Source organism: Emydura macquarii, unplaced genomic scaffold (genome assembly GCF_026122565.2).
Source record: "Emydura macquarii macquarii isolate MOO-44397 ecotype Brisbane River unplaced genomic scaffold, CSIRO-AGI_Emac_v2 contig_383, whole genome shotgun sequence".
In the NCBI taxonomy this organism is placed as follows: domain Eukaryota; kingdom Metazoa; phylum Chordata; order Testudines; family Chelidae; genus Emydura; species Emydura macquarii.
The window spans coordinates 2,803,804-2,818,144 of record NW_027130520.1 but is presented as its reverse complement, the minus strand read 5'-3'; the positions used below and the strand labels follow the sequence as shown (position 1 = coordinate 2,818,144).

Below are 14,341 nucleotides of genomic sequence, written 5' to 3'. Positions count from 1 at the left end.
TTTTGACATGGATTCAGTTCTAGAAACAAGCTTATCTACTTCTCCCAGGATTCTGCACACAGCTACTATAGCAATTTCCTGTTACTATACCAGAGAAGCATGCACCCACATTCACTCACAAGGGCACTGCAATTCTGCCTTAACACAATAGGCTAAGAGCTACTCACCTGTATCTGGATCAATACTGAAGCCTGGTGAAGCTCCATCTCTATGCATGAGCCCATACTTTACTTCTCCATTTAGTCCTAGGTCTGCATCATAGGCTTCTACCTGCAGAACATAGGTGTCTGGGGGCTGGTTTTCTAGAACCCAGGTGCTGTCACTGTAGTAAGTGCACTACAGATATAACAAAAGTATTATTACATATAGAACTATAGAAATTAGCTACAAAGCATTCCATTGTGTTTGCAACACATTTGAGAAGACTATGAAAGGAAATGTTCTTCAATTGCTTAGTGCTTTAGAGAAGTCAAAAATATTTCATGAAAAGGAGCCTTTTCTATTTAAATACTGAAGACTGCAGAAAACTGGGAGTATATTCCATTGTAGAGGATCTACCATACTTGCAAACATAATCCCTTAAAATCAACATCTACTATGAGCAAAGACGACGCTGCTATATCCCCCATTAAAGATGGCAGTATCATCCCCAAGGTGATGATATATATGGAGGAGAAGGTTTACAGACAGGCATCTTACCTCTCTGAAGACAGGTTTGTTGTTATTAACGTCATTAATTCCTACAATAACCTTTGCAAAGCTGCTCAGAGGGGTAGGTCCCCCAGAGGCATTGTCATCTATCGCTGTGATGTTTAATATGTATTGTGGTCCCTTCAGTTTGGGTAAAGGGTTCCTGCGAAGTTTAATGATGCCTAGATTTTGGAGGATAAAATGTAATTTTACTGATAATGCAAACAAAAATATCATTTCTATATAGCTATATTTTGGGGTGTTTGGATTTTGGCTGCAAGACTTAGACTGTGAACTCCTTGAGCCAGAGACCCAAATCTTCCTGTGGTTTTGTATAATGCCTAGCCCAAGAGGGAATCTATTCTAATTTATGGAGCACATTCCTGGTTCACAAACAGTATGAATAAGGTGCTGTTTTGCTTTCTTCATAATTACGTATTGAATTACTACACGGCTACAAAGCAGAGCTATCATAGGTTCAGACACTAAAGTAATGTTTTAAAATCTCTTTTCCTACCTTTCTGGTGATCCAGTTCAAAGTTGCCATCTTCATTACCTCCAGTAATCCGATATAACACTCCGTCTCCATCAGGATCCTTTGCATGTATGGTAGCCACTAAGGTACTGGGGCCAGCATCTTCTGAGAGGAATGTTTTGTAACTGATGCAAAGATCGTAAATGTGCAGTAATTGCTTATCAGGATATACAGTATCCCATTAATAACCTGCCACTGGTCTAAACTCTCATCATTGTGAATGTGATATCGTTTACCTTTGGGCATTCACAGTTTAACCATATAACGATTAGAGTCTTTGAATATCTAAAGAATCTACTTTCAGCTTGAAGTGTGCACTGTATGATTGTGATCCTGCAATTCTGTGCCTACCTCTAAGGAAATTTTGGAAAATAACAAAAAACAAGACTCTACACTGCATGGCACACAGAGTTTTCCCCCTGGGGAGAGGATGAGAGAAAGAATAAACCTCACGTAACTGATGTTAGTAAAGTCTCAATGCAATAATGGTTCCCAGAATACCCAAATGTCAGTGGTCAGGATGAGGACAGAATAAGAGCTTATCTATAGAATGGGATTGTAGATCTTAAATATATAAAATGTTAACACATTTAGTACTTTATTATAAATAGCTATGTTTTACACTTATGACAAAAAAAAGAATTTAATTTATTACGGACAGAGGAAAAAATTCATTTTAACTAACCAGAATCTAACAAAAGTTATTTACTATGCATACTTTTTCAACTGACACTTGTTTTGATCAAACATTTGATACCCACCATTTCCTTCTGGCTCAGGTGTTCAGAGGGCCTGTCATCATAAGACCAAGGCACCAGCACAATAAAAAAATAATTCCCCTAGAAGTTAAATCTTTCAGTTATTCTGTTAAATACAGTTTAATTACGTTATCTCTGTATGTAACAATGGACCTAAGGATCTAATGTGCTATGTCACAATTAATGTGTGTACTTTTTACAATCTAGAATTTTACAGTCCAATCCCGCAAACGCTCACTTATGTAAGTTATGCCACTGACTTCACTGGTAGTGGAGGGTGCTCAGCACATAAGTAGATGCTTATTAACTGGCAAGATATGCCCCTTAAACAAAGCGTAGTCAGAATTATTAGTATGAATGGCAACACAGCACACAATCAGGGTTTGAACTCGGCTTACCTAGATTGAGAGAACACAGGTGCCTCGTCATTCACATTAGTCATTCTGACACGCACTGATGCGGTTCCTGTCCGAGGAGGGTGGCCTTTGTCCACGGCTATGATCACAAACTCATACATATGGTTTTCTCGCTCAAAGTTCAGTAGCTGGTGAGAATTGATGACCCCTTCAAGCGTGATGGAAAAGTCAGTGCTTTGAATGAAGTAGGTGATTTCAGCATTGGAGCCAGAGTCACAGTCTGTTGCAAGAACTACAAAAAAACATTGTAGGTAGAACTACGAGGACACACACTGAGGTTTAGTTACACCACTATTTGCATAGAAAACTTTGCTACACACTGATTTGTCAACAGCCACCATGAAAAACTGTCCTGATATAGCACCACCACCTACTTACTTTGTCAGCTTTTGTTTAGAGACAAAAAAAGACTGAAAAGCAAAAAACAACCATATTTGACTAACCCCAGAGACATGAGTTTGCCATGGAAGTGTGGTCCAAAATGCAGGGTGACATTGCTTGTGCAAGTAGGTAACACTGGTAATTACCACACATAATCAATAGGCAGCTAAACCACTATCAAAAATAGCATCTCCTGTGATGGGGACAACAAACCCCATGCAAAACACAGAGGCACAAAGCAGGATTAAGACCCCTTCCTGCATTCAGACAGCAAACCCAACCCCACCCCAGCTCAGCTGTGGAAAATGTCAATTATGGAGAGAGGCTCACAGTTGCTATAGCTAATGAGGGCAAGCCAAAGTATAAAGTGGGAGAAACAGGCAGCAAAGATGTAGAAAAGCTTGGGACTTCAATAGAGCAACAACTCTGCAAAGAGGAGCTAGCACCAGGCTGTCTTAAAGTGAATCTGTTTGGAAAACAAAAAAGGAACTATAGATGAAATCCTGAGGGCAAAGAACTTTTTGACTCATTTGTTATGTTTATGGACTTTTTTTTTTTTTTTTTAATTTGATTTAAGTTATTGTTGCTGGGTCAAGGACTAACCCAGGCTACTTGGAGTAGGGCTTTGCACAGGGTGGTGTTTATCATCCTTGACACCCCTACCCCCACTCTCTCTAGGGATGCTGTTCAAATTTAATTAGCTATGTGATAGCTAATATTCTTTTTAATTACCTACTGCTTCAAGGCGAGATTAAATGTTCTTCTCCAGCACATGTTTATTCAGAGTACTCAATGCCCCATCTGTTCAGAGGTGGGCAAATCAATCTAACAAAGAGCTGGAGTTTACACTGTTATATCACACGTTATCTTAAAAGATTAGCAGGGCAATTCAGAGAGTAAGCTATTTTTCTCACCAAATGAAGAGGCTTCATATCACACAAACACAGGGTTAGCATCAATTTAAACCAACTCATTACTCCAGTTGGTAGATGTGAGGGCTTTTATCTCAAAACTAAACACTTCTTCAGAATATCCACATGTCATGATACAGATGAACTCTAACAGAGCAAGCAGTATGCATATGGGATGTTTAAGATAACAGATGAAAACTGCTGCTTCATTCAAAATGCAAATATAGAATAAGTAATGCAATAACAGACCTATTTAATCAAAAAATAAAAGACAAACTAAAGTGAACAGTGAAAGCCTGTGAAATGCTAAGGTATAGCATGTAGAAATCTTTTTCCACATATGCCTTTTTGTAAGTTATTCATTCCAGGGAATTCCATTTCACTTAAAAAGGATACTGTTGTAGCCTCAACATTTAGATTTTTTAAAAATGTATTGTAAAAGATTTTTTTAAAAACCATATGGTGACTATAAATGTTTTCATTACATTAAATCTAACCTCCCTGCTTCACAGAGAAACAATTTCCTGCAACATTAGGAATTCAAATATATTATGATAGCTCAAGGAAAACCGAAATGAAAGTGGTTTAGAACAGCTGAACTAGATTAGTTTTCATTTCCAAAGTGAAATACAAAGACTGAATTAATAGCAAATAATGAAAAGCATTAGATTTTAAACAATTCATTCAGATTTAATCTATGGTATTATTTCTAACAGATAAAATTATTATATTTATGCTGACAATGTCCTTTCAGTTATGATGCTATTTTGATACCCGAACATCAGCTCTCTAGCTCTAATCTATCGTTCTAATCTTTCAACAGCTGACATTTCTATTGCACTTTTACCTTCTTGCGCTCTCCAAGTTTATATTCAAAGTAACAACATATGCATGTTTTAGGTAAGGTGACCAGATGTCCTGATTTTATAGGGACAGTCCTGATATTCAGGGCTTTTTCTTATATAGGAGCCTTTTACTCTCAACCCCCGTCCCAATTTTTCACACTTGCTATCTGGTCACCCTATTCTTAGGCACACTTAATGTGGAATGATAAACCACTTGCATATCAATATATATTGCATGTGCTTTTCAAAAGTTTGTTCCTTCACCACATTTTAATTCGATTACAGCATGGTAAAACCTACTTTATAAAACCTGTGAATGCCGTATGTACTGTGTGATGCTAGATTGATGGGAAGTCAGCTTCAAAAGTTCCCCCTTGCTACGAAGGGTTTCATCTACCAGGGAGGGCCTGTTGCTGTTGGTATATTTTATTTTACTTGCTGTTACTCTGTCAAAGACAGATGGTGACATTCTTTCCCTGCCTACAGGGCATCAGGCCACACCTCCAAGCATCAGGGATGTGGGCTGTTTCTTCCTACAGTATATATCTAAGAGGCTTAGACCACTGAGGTCATGCACTGATACTTTATACAGGGTGTGGGGCACGAAACAGTCAGCCTGCAGGAAACTACAACTAGTGGAGAAAACCACAGCCTGCCTTCTCAGCAATGCAAGTTACCGTGAGCACATAAAACTTGTCCTCTCACTACACTGGTTCCCCATAGAATATTGCTTCATGTTCAAGATCTCCGTTCTCCTCTTCAACGCATTCAGCCTAGGATATCTAGGTGGTCATCTTAAGTTCTGGGAGAAGGACTGTGGTCAACAGGTCTGCTTCTATGGGACAATGCAGCTGTCTACTGCAAAGGTGATATCTGTATAGGAGATAGATTTCTCAGGGAGCCAATCCATGACTATGGCATTGACTCCTGCAGAATATAAGAACTACCTTCAAACCTCATCACCTTCCATTCCAAGTGTAAGGCACTCCTCTTCAACCTGACTTAAAAAGAAAAAGATGCCACACAGCACATTATATACAGAACAAAAATCCACAAACCATATTCTCTTTTGAGAGAGAAAGAAGAAAAGAACCATATGACAGATGTTAGTCACATCCTTTAATGCACTTCTGGAAGGTTCTCAGATATCATGCTGATGGACATGGTAAAAACTTGAATTGATCAGATTATGTAGACCACAGTCACTTAAGTTAATTCTTGTGCTGAGATGGAATGAGAAGTAGCAGAGAAATGATCACCTTGTAATAGAGCTGTGCCAACTGGGATTGTTTCAGGAATGTTGTCAAGGCTGTAAATGGAGTTCTGGAATTCTGGAGAACAGTCATTGTCATCAGTGATGTGAACTACGACCTGTGTGGGACAGGAGGCAAAAAGAAAACACTAAACAGAAAATGATAATGTCTGCTGAAGAGGGTCCCAGAATTGACCTACTGCTACCCAGAAATGAAATGTGTGAGAGCACTCAGTCCTGGCTTTGGGAAGCCTTGTTAGTTTTTACCCCTTTCACTCACATCTGAACACTCAATACATTTACTTTTACAAAATATTTTCATTTACATTTTAAAATCATGTTCGCTGGGCATCAAGGGTCTTGGTATAATGTAACTGCAAAATATTTGCTATGAAATCTGCAAATCTCAAAATCAGAAGGTTTTTCACATTTTATACTTTACAAACTTGGTCCAATTTCAGGAAAGGCATTCCCCCCCTGCCATTTTTAAAAAAAATAACAACCAGGATCACTCAATTGGAAGTGTCCTATTTTCATAAAAAAATTAATGTAATTTTTTTTAAAAACTCAAAATCTAAAATTTTGGCTCAAAAATTAATTCTCACATCTTAATGCATGAAATGTTATGTTTCAATGTGAAACCAATATTACAGAAAAAGCTTTGGCTTTTGAGTCATAAGTGGATCAGGAAAAAATTATGAGTATTTTGTCACATATTTGCTATTTTTGCTCAGCACTTGCTTAGCACATTGTAGTTCATATCTCACAGATATATGTCTGAATATCTAGGTACTTATTGCACCTATTACGGTAATTATCTCAATGCCTCAGACATTATTGAACTTGTTCCCACACCTCGGTGTGTAAGAAAGCATCACCCCCATTTTTCTAAGCAGATATCGTTTTTAACACCAAGGCAAAGATAAAACGTTACTTGGCCAATGTCACACAGGAAGTATTTTTGCAGAGCCAGAAACTGAACCCAGATCTGATTCTCAGTCCAGCGCCTTGACGATAAAACCATTCTCTTTCCCAATCTACATGCAACTTTGTGTTGTTACTTAGATTATCAGTGTATGTGACGAGATAATTAAACACACAGATGAAGTCTTGATGGAGGAAACAGTGACTATAATGAAGTGATTCATTGTAAAGAGAAGTGGATTCACTGTACCTCAGTTACACTGCTAAACCCGCTCTCAGCTTCCACTGCTTTCACGAGTAAGCGATAGAGATGGTGCTCGCTCTCATAATCCACGGTATGGGTCAAACTGAGCTCCCCACTCTCCTGGCTCAGGCTGAACAGGCCACTGGGGTTTATCAGCAGGGTGTAAGAAAGAGGCCGGCTCTGGAAGGAAACAGCCTCCACAACCCCAACTCTGTGAAGAACGACACTATAATCATTAGCCAACTGTTACAGTCTGTTTCAGTAGGAGAGTACGAGAAAGTAGAGATGGAAGGCAGATGACACCATGTAGCCCAGTTACAGAATAGTGACAGATCGGTTCCTGCAAATATCTTCTTATATCTTTATCTGGTCTATGTTTAAAATGGCTGCAGGGACTCACCTGCTCCCCTAATAACACTATGCCAGCTCTTGGGTAACAATTTGCCTTTTCTTCATTTCAACCCCTTATTCCCAATTAGCTGACTGGTATTTACACCCTTCAAATATTTGCAGACAGTTAAGGTTTCTACCTTAGTTATCATGTAGCTAAGCTACATATATTTCTTTTATTCTTTCTTCAGAAGCTGGGTTTGAAAACAACTTAACCAGACCCCTACTAGCCAGAAGTAGATGTGTAAAACGAAGAGGGAAGGCCCCACCAGTGAGGTCCAGGACAATGACTTGGTGAGAAACCCTGGCCTTGCAACCAGAGTTGCTGGGAAGGAGAAAGCAACTGGGTTTTCCACTAGAGCACAGTCACTGCCTTGTTTGGGGCTCCATCATACACACCAGCCTCTGGCTAGTATGCCCTGATATATTTGAAGTGCGAACCCCCCTAATCTGCAGGAGAGGAGAAGAATTGTGTATCTTCTTCATGATCAAAGCCTCTGAAGGGGTAGCTGGTAAGTCTCCATCACTTTACTGCTTTTCCAGCCTATTTTCTCTTTCCCTGCAACTAACTCCAGCATCTGCTTCTTCTGCTTTACAGTTCAAAGTTGCTCATCAGCTTCTGAACAGCAGCAATAAAACTGACCAGTCTTGTCAGTGTCACCCTGTTGCCTTCAGACCTGTGTGAGGGCTGCTGCTGAGCTGGAAGCGCGACACAGCACACACAGTCTTTATGATGGCAGAGCGAACACCGCCAAACACCATGCATGGCATCGGCACGCATTTCCACAACGCATAACTAGATTTCCATTCCCGCTGCTTGGCAAAGCTACTCTGGCAGCAGCCAGATTTAGGTGTATCTGTTTACACTGAATACACGTTTGGACGATTTTTTTTCACAATCTAGAAAATAGGCTCCCCCTGACTTCATAATAAAAGGACACTGGGAACTTGAAATCTAGTTAATTAAAAATAGTTAAGAGTACTTTCAAATATTTATTTATTTAGATTTAAAAGAATAAGACTCCTATCCAAGGCTCCAGGCATGAACATAATGATACACTACAATCCCAGCAACATTGAAGTAATCATTTCAGCAGGAACTTAGCCAGCCAGCCATCTACGTAAACTCCTTCCCATGGACTTCATCACTACAAGAAGCACATCTTCAGATTTCTCCAAAAACCATATAAAACTAACAGGCATAGAAAAAGCTAAGTCCCCTTGCCAATTTTTAGAGCTTTACAAAATCTCTCTCCTTGTTGTAGAGTAAGAAACACATACAGATGTAGGAAACCAACTGATTATACTGGGGAAGTGCACAAAGTAAGCATATTGAAACAAATGGGGAAAGTATTTCTCTCTAATGTCTTTGTCACTGTAATCTTATGTGCTCCTTGTACCAGTAGGTTAAAAAAAAATTTAGACAGAAGCATGATTTTTTAATGTAATGGTCTCCCTTTAAATTTTACCAAAACTCATTACTTAATGCTCCCATGTTTGCCTGTGATTAGCAAATGGAGTATTCAAGACCTGCTCATGAATCAAAAGTCCACAGCCTTTTAAATGTTGTCATCTCCTCTAAATTCAGGCCAATCTACCTACAACTTTCTGGTGTCAAGGTTCCCAGAACTTAAATGATCCGAAGACGATATCAAGACAAATAGGCTTTGTTTGGTTGCTTTTTTAAACATAAACCTCCTCTAAGAGGAGATTGAATACAACTTAATTAATTTATCATTGGTCACACTTCTAGTGATCGTTTACATGACTATTAAGTGTCATTTACTGAACACTGAAAGTAACTACTAACCCACATAAACATCACAAGAAATAGGCGCTGTCATAGCATATTTCCTTTTCAAAGCACTGTGCAAACATGAATCCTTACACAACCTCTGAGACAGTCAGGCAAAAAAAAAAAAATCCCTATTTTAATACCTGTAGTATTTGAAAACAATAAATAGGGACCAATTGGCAAGCATTATAGGGATGTCCATTTAAGTTTCACTGAAGTCCATTTAATTTGGAGAAAGTGTTTGGAAACACAGAACAGAGAAAAAAGAAAACATTTTTTTAAAAATGCAAGGACCCTTTCTCCTAAAAGAAGATGGCTAGCATATGTGCATTTTATGGGGAGGGATGGTAGACAGAGGGTGTTTAAGAGATTAAATGATTTTTCCCAGCCAAATCAGTGCTGGAGCTGGGATTTGAATGCCATACTTTCTGTTCCCAGCCTAGTGCTCAGTCCACTACACTGTACTGCTTCTCCATTTGAAAGAGTCATATTGTCCTTTTGAAATGCAACACAAGAATATCAGTTTAAGTGTAGTCCTATGAACAAACATTGCTTGCCAATGAGTCATGATCTAGTGTTCCGCAAAGTTTTTCTCAGAACACTGGACACTGGCTTTCTTCCACTTACTTTTCTCCTGCTGGAGTATTTTCAGGGACAAACACGCTGTAGGACACATTAGTAAACTGGGGAAGTCTGGAGCCAGCCACTATAGAGATGGAGGCATAAGGGCTTTTGTTGCCGTATTCATCAGTGGCCTGCACAGTGACCACGTATTCCTTATTCCAAGTTAAAGGCAAACCGGTTGTCACTATAATACCTGTATCCATATCAACTTCAAATCGCTCTTCACCACCTATCAATAGATGTACAAAAACCATTCTAAACAGAGACATCACAGTAAAAACATTCATTTGCATCTTCATTACCTTTAAACTTCAGATTCCTTCAAATCCCTAACTCTTTATCTACACATTTCCCCCCTTCCCCATTTTTTTTTTAAACCAACTCTTTATTTTACCCCTCGTTCATACCGTGCATTGTGAGAGAGACAGTAAAAATATGTTACTTATGGACAATAGATGGTGTCAAGAGCCAGTTTCTCCAGTACTGTGCACTAATGCAAAACATCCAGGACACAACTCTAGTTCTAAGGCTAGCTGGCTCACGCTCTCACTCAGAAGCCTTCAGGCTTAATGCACTCAGAGGTATATTAGAAGTGTGCTCATTATCTAACCCTAACCATGGGTATGGGGCACTGCATGTTGGTACGCTGTCCTTGAAACTCCAAGACAGTTTCTGCACAGATCTCAAGAAAGGTAGCCTGCCCCACGCTGAAATTCTCTCGCCACAGCCGGCCAGGATTGTTCTGCAGGCTGAGGTTTTCCCACCAATCCATTCTGGCTTTTCAGGCCCAGAAATGGCACTGAACGCTGTGTAGGTGGATTCAGCTCAGGCTACCCCCACCCCCGAAAACACTACACCCTCAGTTCACAGCAACTCCCCCGTGTGCGCTCAGATGATGTGAATTGAGAATGGAATAGACGTTCCATGTGCATGCTGAATAGTGTGAACCCTGGGATTGTTTTCACTGTGAATTTTGGGAAGGCAGGTGGGTTCATTTTGGTTTTTTTAAATCCCAGGTTTCCACTCTCTCTGCCCTAGGCTTCCTGTCTGGGTGGGCTTGTTCCATTTCTAGTTGCTGTCTGCCAACATGGGCCCAGCAATGTTCCACACACTATGGTGACTGCTTGACTGCTGTAATACAGCCCAACCAACGCTGGATGAATTTGGCATTGGACTTTGCCTGTCGCACCGAGCAGATGATGTGGGAGCAGGAGCAGCAACAGTTCCTTTGGCAGCAGGAGAACACTCTGAAGAGGTGGCAGATGGATGAGGAAGAGGATGATCCTGAGCTGCATCCCCTACACAAGTATGCAGTGATACAGTGAATCAGCTGATAGGTGGCCAGCTCTCACTATGGCCCCACCCTGAACCCTGCCTTTTCCCATGAGACTCCACCCCGCTTCTTCACCCAAAGCCCCCACCACCCACTGGCACCCACCAGCAAAACCCAGAGAGTTGGCACCTATGCTGTTTATAGAACAGCTTGGAAACAGCAGAAAAAAGATGTTCTGACCATTAACTGCATGCTGTGCTCTGTGCAATATTTATGAGAGCAAGGCAGAAAGCCTTAATAATGGATGGAAGTCTGAGATTCAGAGACTTGCTTGATGATTCAAGCAGCCAGCAAGATGTCCCGTAGAAAACGCTGACACCCCCGAATATTGTTGGGGATGCCTATTGTTCATATTTTAAATCTCATGCCTGAACACATGTGGTTGTTAGCCCATGGGGGGAGGGGCTGTTGGGATAGATACATTTCAAGCAGCGGGCTATTGTGCATGGGTGGTAGATGTGGAACGTTCTCTACGTACTTTTGAAAACCCCTATGAATTATTTCAGATTTATTTAAAGGATTTTCAGAATGAAGTGCAATAAGGACTCATAGTGGATTGACTAAATGTCTTTTATTATGAGAGAACAATAAAACCAAAAATACAGTTTTAGTTGAACTAATGGGGAAAAAAATATGTTTTTGTATTTGAAAATACATTGAACTAAACGATCTATGAATCAGCCACCTATAAACAAACCTTTAATTAAAGCAATACTGTAACAAAACTGAAAGTGCAACAGTACGAATGGAGCAAACACAGCCGGGCAGGGCAAGTGCTTTACATCACTGATGAGTATAAGCCAGCCCTCTGCCTCTTCTTGCCTACATGTGCTCTAGGGTTGAGTGCTGTGGCTCAACATTTTTAGGGGCACTCCTGGACTTAAAAGTGCTGGGCTCCCAGGAGCCAGTGTTCACAGTGCTCAACGGTTGTTTTAAGAGGGGAATGGCCACTGGATGCACTGCTGCAGGAGTATGGCAGACAGGTCAGTAACGGTCAACCTGCAAAGCACTGTGGGATAATCACTGCAAGCACACAAGAAGTGGCACACAGCAATTACGTACTCATAAACAATAGACCATATTCATTCAATATGAAGCAAACCTAGTTTGCTTTGCAAGAGAACTTCAGAGTTTGCGATAAATACACAGTGATGGATCGTGTGTACGCAAGCATTTTCAAACCACATTAACTTGATTTGATCCGGTTTATACCATCCATGTAAGCAAGCCTTTAGTACCATAGGGCAGATCTTAGTCTAAGACCTGATTCTGGTCACTTTGTATGGGAGTAACCAACTCCCTTACACTCATGTGCTGGCCAAAAAAAAAGAATTTGAACAACAGGTAGCCAAAGACTCAAAAAGTAACAGCAAAAAAAAAAACCCAAAAACCGTTTTTAAGTACATCAGAAGCAGGAAGCCTGCTAAATAAATAATGTTGCCACAGGATGACCAAGATGCTAAAGGAGCACTCAAGAAAGATAAAGCTATTGTGGAAAAACTAAATTAATTTTTTGCATCGGTCTTCACAGCTGAGGATGTGGGGAGATTCCCAAACCTGAGCCATTCTTTTCAGGTGACAAATCTGAGAAATTATCCCAGATTGCAGTGGCATTAGAGAAGGTTTTGGAACAAATTGATAAATTCAATAGTGATAAATCACCAGGACCAGATGGCATCCACCGAACAGTTTGGAAGGAACTCAAATGTGAAATTGCAGGACTACTAACTGTGGTATGTAACCTATCATTTAAATCAGCTTCTGTACCAGATGACTGGAGGATAGCTAATGTGACGCCAATTTTTTAAAAAGGCTCCAGAGGCAACCCTGGAAATTACAGGCTGGAAGGCATAACTTTAGTACCAGGTAAATTGGTTGAAACTATAGTAAAGAACTGAATTATCAGACACATAGATGAACACAATTTGTTGAGGAAGAGTCAACATGATTTTTGTAACCTCACCAATCTAGAATTTTTTGAAGGTTCAACAAGCATGAGGACAAGGGTGATCCAGCGGACACAGTGTACTTAGATTTTCATAAAGCCTTTGACAAGATCCCTCACTAAAGGCTCTTAAGCAAAGTAACAACACACAGTCAACCTGTGGAACTCTTTGTCAAAGGATGTTGTGAAGGCCAAGAGTATAATGGGGTTCTAAAAAGAACTAGGTAAGTTTATGGAGGATAGGTCCATCAATGGCTATTAATCAGGATGGGCAGGGATTGCTGTTTGCCAGAAGCTGGGAATGGGCAATCACTTGATGGTTACCTGTTCTGTTCATGCCCTCTGAAGCATCTGGCATTGGCTACTGTTGGAAGACAAGATACTTGGCTACATGGACCATTGGTCTGACCCAGTATGGCCGTTCTGATGTTCTTATGTTAATTTACACCGCTTTATTCATCATCTCCAACTTTCACTCAGTATGTCTATACAAGGCTGTTCTATTGAAATCCTATTAACTAAATGATAAAATTGGAAATCGCGAAAATAAGAAGTCTCACAATCATGCAGATTAATCAGTTGATTCAGAAAGGACTCACCTGCAATAAGTGCATACGTTATCCCAACACTGGAGTTTTCATTGTTATTGTAATGAGCCATAAGCTGGTAGATCAAAGTGCCTTTTTGGGCCTCAGGATCAACTCGTGCCAAATAGGGGTATGGGTACATACCCCAGGATAGAAGTTCTTCTTTTGGGGCAACAATTGTCACATGACACAAATACCAGTCATTGTCTGCAAACACATTAAATTAAAACAAAATCAGAAGTCATACCTAAGACAACTGTATGGATTTTAACTAGATATTTAAGGTCTTCTAATTTGATTTATATGTAAAAGATGGACGTGTGCCTACTGCGTACATCCTAACATATAGACAAATACCCTGGCAAAAAAATCTACATCTTTGCTAACAGTTTGATTTTATTAAGTGTAATTAATAAAAGTAAACAATAATTTAACTAAACATATGTAAATAATCATATTATACCAGATACCAAGAGTTATAGTTATATCATGGAAAGAGCTGTATTCGTCTACTTAAATGGAAAATGCTTGGACTAAGTTGCTAAGGTAACTGATTCCACAGTAAGTGCTATTTGTCCCACAACCTGTGTTCTTCCACTTATTAGTCTAGAATCACAACCAGACAATTATGCAAGCAAGGTATAATTATTTTACAGTGCCTGAAAGTGTGCTGAGACAGAAATGAGCTCCCAGCTCTGATAAATTTACAAT

The 14,341-nt window shown here is 39.8% G+C and overlaps 1 protein-coding gene across 1 annotated transcript in view; it reads right to left on the bottom strand.

The window, feature by feature from the left end:
* LOC137145794 (neural-cadherin-like) overlaps positions 1-14,341 on the bottom strand; it is a 76,034-nt gene that overhangs the window by 42,255 nt on the left and 19,438 nt on the right. The window contains exons 3-10 of the mRNA XM_067536717.1: positions 13,643-13,837; positions 9,769-9,994; positions 6,963-7,167; positions 5,796-5,907; positions 2,382-2,631; positions 1,208-1,350; positions 700-872; positions 168-336 (exon numbers count right to left, since the gene is read on the bottom strand). Coding sequence (XP_067392818.1) covers positions 168-336; positions 700-872; positions 1,208-1,350; positions 2,382-2,631; positions 5,796-5,907; positions 6,963-7,167; positions 9,769-9,994; positions 13,643-13,837 — 1,473 coding nt within the window. The remainder of the gene's footprint in view (positions 1-167; positions 337-699; positions 873-1,207; positions 1,351-2,381; positions 2,632-5,795; positions 5,908-6,962; positions 7,168-9,768; positions 9,995-13,642; positions 13,838-14,341) is intronic.